The sequence below is a fragment of the Dicentrarchus labrax genome, unplaced genomic scaffold (genome assembly GCF_905237075.1).
Source record: "Dicentrarchus labrax unplaced genomic scaffold, dlabrax2021, whole genome shotgun sequence".
NCBI classification, from domain to species: Eukaryota; Metazoa; Chordata; class Actinopteri; family Moronidae; genus Dicentrarchus; species Dicentrarchus labrax.
This window is the reverse complement of record NW_026136720.1, coordinates 27,319,637-27,327,418: the sequence shown is the minus strand read 5'-3', so window position 1 is coordinate 27,327,418 and position 7,782 is coordinate 27,319,637. Positions and strand designations below refer to the sequence as shown.

The 7,782-nt window shown below is 40.2% G+C and overlaps 1 protein-coding gene and 1 long non-coding RNA gene across 4 annotated transcripts in view; both read right to left on the bottom strand.

Annotated features, from left to right (window-relative positions):
• Positions 1-7,782, bottom strand: part of LOC127353805 (uncharacterized) — a 247,663-nt gene that overhangs the window by 185,498 nt on the left and 54,383 nt on the right. The window lies entirely within an intron of this gene.
• Positions 841-7,782, bottom strand: part of LOC127353707 (synaptic vesicle glycoprotein 2B-like) — a 55,077-nt gene continuing 48,135 nt past the window's right edge. For both annotated transcript variants that reach the window (XM_051383196.1, XM_051383195.1), the window contains exon 16: positions 841-5,717. In XM_051383196.1, coding sequence (XP_051239156.1) covers positions 5,534-5,717 — 184 coding nt within the window. In that variant the 3' untranslated portion in view covers positions 841-5,533. The remainder of the gene's footprint in view (positions 5,718-7,782) is intronic.

Below are 7,782 nucleotides of genomic sequence, written 5' to 3'. Positions count from 1 at the left end.
AGATTTCTCTTCTACGGATTCATGCTGAACCACCATGTTTCTACAGACAAACAAAATACTGGTATTAATTGGGGCATTTTTAACCCTGTTTCCAGTTTCACAGCACTGCACTGCTAGATGGCACTAAATTCTACACATTGGACCTTGTTTGTAATGAGCAAGAGTTCACTTTAGAATGGGGAACACATTATTTAGACTTCATTCAAAGTGATTCGGACACTGTGCACACTTATAGTTTGTGTTTTGTCACATAAGACTAAAGAATAAGTATTCTTGTGGTACAACGACCTTATAAGGCACATACTTAATACAGAACACTACTACAGAAAAACATATTAAAAACGTAAATCATGTGCAGCCTCCTTACTTATTGTCAATAAGCAGATATAAGTTATAAAATTATAAATTATTGAGGCTGAGGTGCTTTATAATGACTAATAAAGAGCCAATATACTACTAATATGCATGTCAATAAGTACCTTGTGAAAGCTGCGGTAGGTACATTTTATAAAAATAAATATTTGCCAAAACTTTCACTATATGCTAAAAGTAGTAAATGAGACTGTTCATCTTTCAAAAAATTCCGCAAGAATGAGAAAAAGGAGCCAGAGGGACCTGATTTTCTCAAAGATGATCCGTCTCATGTATTACTGTCAGAACACAGTGAAAATGTTAGCAGTAATGACAAAAAGTCATTTTTTAAATAAATGCAGTTACCCACTTCAGCTTTAATGGTGAATATGTGTACCTTAATATAAAGTGTTTCCATAATTGGATATATAGACTTTTTTTGATTTTTATGTGCTAGGATGTCAGATGTATGTGATCAGGGAAAATGTGTGCATTGATGAACTCATTTTATTAGTCTGTTTAGTAACAGCCACAAATACACACACAGAAATTAAATCAAACAATAAAGCATTTTGCACTGAAGGTATTTCCCTTCTCCACCCATGAAAAAAAAAACTGTGATTCAAAATACAAAATATTCAGACAAAGAACACGTTATGGCTTTTTATCTCTGCTTTACAGCAATGTCAGACACATGTTGAAATGAATAAAACATGAATTAATATAAGTTATGTATTCATAAGCCATTTCACTGTTATTATTGGAACCATGGTAATACTGTACATCAAACAACACAACAAAAAGATACATTGATATTTGAAACTGACCCTTTCATAGATGTTATTACTCCTCCTAATGGCATTTAGAGGAATCCACTGGGCCTGAATGAAAACAACCAATCAGAATCAAGAAAGATAGTTGATAGTTGACAGTTGAGTCTCATTCCCAGGTATTCACATACAGAAATTTTGGGACTTCGGAAATGAGACTCAATCAACTACCTTCAAGCCTACAACGCAAAGTTTAGATCTTTCTTGGCTCTGATTGGTTGTTTTCGTTCAGGCCTGGTGGACTATCATTTGGAGCACTAGGAGGAGGAACTTGATTTTTTCACGGATTATCTGTCTTGTGTACTACTGTCAGGATATAGTGAAAGTTTCAGCAAATATGACAAAATAAAAAATTAATATCTTAATATTTTCAGTTTCGACATCATAGCCAAAGTTTGATCAAAGCAGAGACTCAACAGCAGAGGAAGGTGGAAGATATGTTCACTAACAGAATATCCTCAATTCAAACAAAAAGTACTTTGGGAAGATGTTGAACAGAGACGAGCAGTAGTCTCCCACCGCTGACACAATATCACATCTGTAAATCCAACCAGTCATCATTTATATTACATACTATCTGAGTGCTGCTGGTTATTTCTTTTGTGATAAAAAACACAATCCAGACCATCTGAAACACACATTACGTCAACGACACACTGAAAAAGCATTACACAAACATGCAGTCATTTACACAACCACTCTCAGCACAAAACCATCTGTAATAAATACATATTCAACATCAAACTGTGCAAGAAAAATAAAATAAATCGATTATCCGCACACCAGTACTGTACTGTAGCTGGTTTACTGTGTGATTTAGATTTTGAGAGTGTTGATAAATTAAGAGAAAGAGCAGTCTAATAGGTATTCAGAGTATGGAATGAGACTCAACAGTCAACTATCTTCTTTGGCTCTGATTGGTTGTTTGCATTCAGGCCCGGTGGATTCTTGCAAATGCCATTAGGAGAACTAGGAGGAGCCAGAGGAACCAGATTTTTTTAACAGATTATCTGTCTCATGAACTATTGTCGGGATATAGTGAAAGTTTCAGCAAATGTGACAAAAAGTTATTTTTATAAAAATGTCCTACTGCAGCTTTAATGTGAGGAAGGCAGTGTGTGTACATGTAAATGCAAACAGCAAGGCCAAACCAACTGTAATGTTCAGTTTATTCCACAAGATGGTGCAATAATGCCAGTACTCATTTTAGGCCCAGAATGAGTATGAGTGGGAAAATGAGAAGGATGGTGAAATTAAAAGGTGCTTGAATAAAAAGTGTGGAAGAAAGCAACATTAACACACTTAACAGACCAAATGTCACCTAGCTTTCGTCTGTTTCAGAAAATATACTTGTCTAAGGTCAGACAGAAACAGAAAAGTAAATGTACACAGTTCTACTCAGATATGTTGTCAGTGTAGCTCGAGCCAAATAAGGATGTACTACACTGTACTGATGGCAGGAAGATATTAACATCAGACTGAAGTCCAGAGGAGAGGTGATAGTACTCATGCAGAACACACAGCACAAGAGATAAACTGTTGGACTTCTAATAAGTAGTTGTTTGACTTCAAGTAATAAAACCACTGCGGTATTCATCGATATTAAGCTTCTCTATTAGTCTGACACAATGACATGTTAATGACTGGGGTTGCCAGTTGCAAGAAGCAATTCAAATACACTAAGATAATTTTTAACTAAGAAATTACTATATATCTTTTTACGCGTGTACTTCAAGATTTTAATTACCAAAAAGTAGAAAAAGAAATCTAAATGCTGTCTATTTTGTTAGTGTTCTGAAGTAGATGTGAGTTTATTACGGTACTGTAATTTGATTGGTGCAATATCTGTGTTGGTGGGCACTAAAAATACTTCATAATATCATGTAAGTAGCTTAGTTAGCTGTTGCTTAGTCCCATCTGTGATCTGAGCACCCAAAGTTGTTCTGCGATGTGATCCAAAATATAGGTATTGTACTGCTGAGGTTAGTTTTAACTGTCTGGCCTTTTGTCATCACCACAGCTGGATCCATTAAAGCTGCAGTAGGCAATTTTTATAAAAATAACTTTTGGTCATATTTGCTGATACTTTCATTTTATCCAGACAGTAGTATTTGATCAGGACATGTCATTTAATTCCCACATAAAGCAGACCTCCAGGACTGCCTTCTTTCATCTACGTTTGACATTAAGTGTCAAAAATTAGACACTTAATGTCACAGACGGATGCAGAAAAACTAATCCATGCATTTGTTACTTCTAGGCTGGATTACTGCAACTCCTTATTATCAGGTTGCCCTAATAAGTCCATTAAGACGTTCCAATTAATTCAGAATGCTGCAGCACGAGTACTCACAGGAACTAGGAAAAGAGATCATATCTCTCCTGTACTAGCTTCTCTGCACTGGCTCGCTGTAAAATTTAGAATAAAATTTAAAAACCTTCATATTTTAAAGAGCTCACAGTATCCTATTACCTCACTAGAAACCTGCATTCTCTGAATGCAGAGCTACTTGTGGTTCTTATAGTCTCTAAAAGTAGAATAGGAGCCAGAGCCTTCAGCTACCAAGACCTGCTCTATTTGAAAAGTGTCCTGAGATAACTTCTGTTATGAATTGGCGCTATACAAATAAAATTGAATTGAATTAGTACATTAGACAGATAATCTGTGAAAAAATCAGGTTCCTCTGGCTCCTTCTAGTGCTCCTAATGGTATTTGCAAGAATCCACCAGGCCTGAACGAAAACAACCAATCAGAGCCAAGAAAGATAGTTGATTGTTGAGTGTCATTCTCAGGTTATCAAATATAGATGCTTTAGGACCCAAAGTGTCAGTATTTGACAAACTTGGAATCAACAACCAAATTGAGCAAAGCCTGCAAGCTAGTTCAGGCAGTTAACTCAAGCTGCACTGCTATACACACATGACATGCCTCACTCCATGATCACAAACCAAGCACACCCTTCCAATCTGGCGGTCCATTCCCAACTTTCCTTCTGCTCTGTCGCTGCCCTGCATCAGTATTGCTGCCTGCTGCTCTATAAGCCCCACCACCACCCCAGCATCCACCTGTAGGCTCCAGCTAGGGGGTTTAAGGTATTTGCTCATCACTCCCCAATATCTCTATGGAAACATATCTGCAGGGAGTGATAAGCAAATACCTTAAACCCCCTAGCCGGAGCCACCAGGTGGTGGATGTGGTCGGAGCCTAGACGCCAAAATTTAACTATGCTAAACTGCTGTAATAAACATTTCAAACGTGAGTTGTCAGACTGAACTATCTTTCTTGGTTCTAAATGGTTGTTTTCATTTAGGTGCGGTGGATTCTTGCAAATACCATTAGGAGCACTAGGAGGAACCTGATTTTTCATAGATTATCTGTCTCATGTTCTACTGTCAGGATATAATGAAGGTTTCAGCAAATATGACAAATAATATTTTTTATAAAAAAACTGCAGCTTTGAAGAACAACAGCTAACGCTAGTTACAGTAGACCCCTACTTTTCTGCCAGTGACTTAGTAGGTGTTGCATGACCTGAGCAGAAAGCAATGTCTCATGGGCATCAGTGCTAACTTTAGCAACTTAGGCTAAGTAACTTTCACTTTTCTGAGCGGAATATACAGTAACAGCGCAATGGGTCAAATTTTTGTTTTTTCCAAATAATTAAAAAATACACCCTTTGATAAAAATATTGCATGATAATTCTAAGTTGATTTTGTAGTCAGACAACAGATACAGATAGGCACAGTACCCTGATATGTAAGTAAGATCAAGCCAGAACTAGAACACGTCTGTGACAGCACAAGACAAGGAGAAAGTTGTTGAAAACTGACACACAAAGCAGAGGGAAACCTTATCAATCCTCTTTCACATGTCAAACACACAGGCCGTTATTTGCTATAATTTATGAAAAGCCTAAAAAAGTTCCAGTCACAGAAAACTTTTGGCTAACTTCTGACATTACTCCCCATCATGCATTAAAGTATTGGCAGAAAGACAAGAAGCAGAGGACATGATCATGTGGTTAGTAAATCCAGTGTGTCTTAATAGATTGATTGCATCATTAAAGGATCACACTATCTCAAACAGAAATTCTCAGTATCAGTGCCAATTTTGAATACCCGTCTACCTTCTGTCATTAGTGGAACCCCCCCGCCAACCTCTGAAACCTGCACAACATGAAAATGGTTCACATGAAAAACCATGAGAGCTTGGCATTTTACATTTAAGTTATTTCTATTCTTGCTTCCTTTCAAATGAATAGTGAAGTCAAAATCAATTAAAATAATAGCTTCCAACATTAAGCAAATAAGTTATGGCCTCTTCCATCACACACCCAGGATCTCAAACAAAATCACTGGAGGATTTTCTCTCGTGTGTCAGGTAGTTTCAGGGCCACCAGGCCACCACACACTAGCGCAGCGAAGGACAGCAGGATGGGGACGGCTTTGCTGACGCCTACGAAGCTGGCGAAGATGGAGCTTCCAAGCACTGCGGCCAGTTTACACAGAGCATTCAGCACGCCAAATGCTGTGGCCCTGAGGGACAGAGACAAAGACAAGACAGGGCTTTAGAAGAAGCCTTCCAAAGTCCCACCCCTTTTGGAACGTCGGTCAACTTCCTCCTTTTCTGCACTTAGATATACTATGTGCTAGACTAATCTATGTTGAGAAGACAACCACATTTTGAGGATGTTTTAAAGATAAAAATAACATATAGTCACATCTTAGCATCTGTTTTGCTAACATTGGTTAACTGGTTAAAAACTAATTTAGATTAGCTAACTAAACAGCTAACTAACCAGCTAATGATTGATGTGAGGTATGAGGTATTTAGCCAGTACTTTGCTAAAATTAGCTAACATATATATATATATAGCCCAATTAGAAACCTGGAACCCCGACGAATACCGAAGCTGACTTGTAAAGTACCTTCAGAAGATCTGCTAGTGGATGTGAATGCTGCAATGAAAACAATTCCTACGGGAACCATCACTGAGTCCAATAAGCTGCTACACAGTACAGCAACAGTAATCCTAGAAATGCTTGGATATAAGATGGGCTCAAACCATAACAGGCAGCATCCACCATGGAGAATACGATTAGAGGCCAGGATAAGGGCAACACGGAGAGAAGTTAGCCAGCTAGCAGAGCTACAGAAAGGCAACATGGTGAATAAAGGGGCACCCAGGAAATACACCAAGCTCATCATACCTGAAGCACTCGAACCTGCCAAACAGAGACTAACAGCACTGGCCACCCGGTTGAAGAGATACACCAAGGAGGCAGAGGCCAGGGGAATAAACAAGCTGTTCTCCACTGAACCAGCCAAGGTGTACTCTCAGTGGCAGGGAGGAAATAACAACAGGTCAGACCCACCAAGAGCTGAGGTGGAAGAATACTGGAAGGCCATATGGGAAAAAGAGGCATCACACAACCGAGATGCCCAATGGCTAGTGGACCTAAGAGCAGACCACAGCAACCTCCCAGTAACCATCTCAATGGCAGACATCCAAGAAAGAGTGTCAAAGATGAAGAGCTGGACAGCACCAGGCCCCGATATGATCCATGCCTACTGGCTGAAGAAGCTAACAGCACTCCATGAACGCCTAGCGGCACAGATAAACCAGCTGCTAAGGGATGGGTCCCATCCAGAGTGGCTAACCCAGGGCAGGACAGACCTAATCTTGAAGGACCCTCAGAAGGGACCCATCCCATCCAACTACCGGCCAATAACCTGTCTCTCCACAACATGGAAGGCCCTGTCAGGTATCATCGTGGCTAAGATGAGCAAGCACGTCGCTCAATACATGAGCGGGGCTCAGAAGGGAATTGGTAGCAACACCAGAGGAGCCAAGCACCAGCTACTGCTCGATAGAGCAGTCGCCCGAGACTGTAAGAGCAGGAAGACCAACCTGTGCACCGCCTGGATCGACTACAAGAAAGCTTGCGACTCAATGCCCCACACGTGGATACTGGAATGTCTTGAACTGTATAAGATCAACAGGAACCTAAGGGCCTTCATCCAGAACTCGATGGGAAGGTGGAAGACAACCCTAGAAGCCGACTCAAAGGCAATTGCCCAAGTCAACATCAAATGCGGCATATACCAAGGAGATGCGCTATCACCACTGCTGTTCTGCATAGGCCTGAACCCTCTCAGTCAGATCATTACAAAGAGTGGTTACAGGTACAATTCCAAAGTGGAGCAACAATTAGCCACCTGCTCTACATGGACGACATCAAGCTGTACGCAAGGAATGAGCGAGAAATCGACTCACTGATCCACACCACCAGGATCTACAGCAACAACATAGGGATGTCATTTGGATTGGATAAGTGTGGCCGGATGGTCTCAAAGAGAGGCAAGATGATCAGAACTGAAGGTTCACATAGGTGATATCCAAGACAGCTACAAGTACCTTGGTATCCCACAGGCTAATGGAAACCATGAGGAAGCCGCAAGGAAGTCAACCACAACCAAATACCTCCAGAGAGTAAGGCGGGTCCTGAAAAGTCAGCTGAATGGCAGGAACAAGATCCAAGCCATCAACATGTACACACTACCAGTCATCAGATACCCTGCTGGGATCATAAGCTGGCC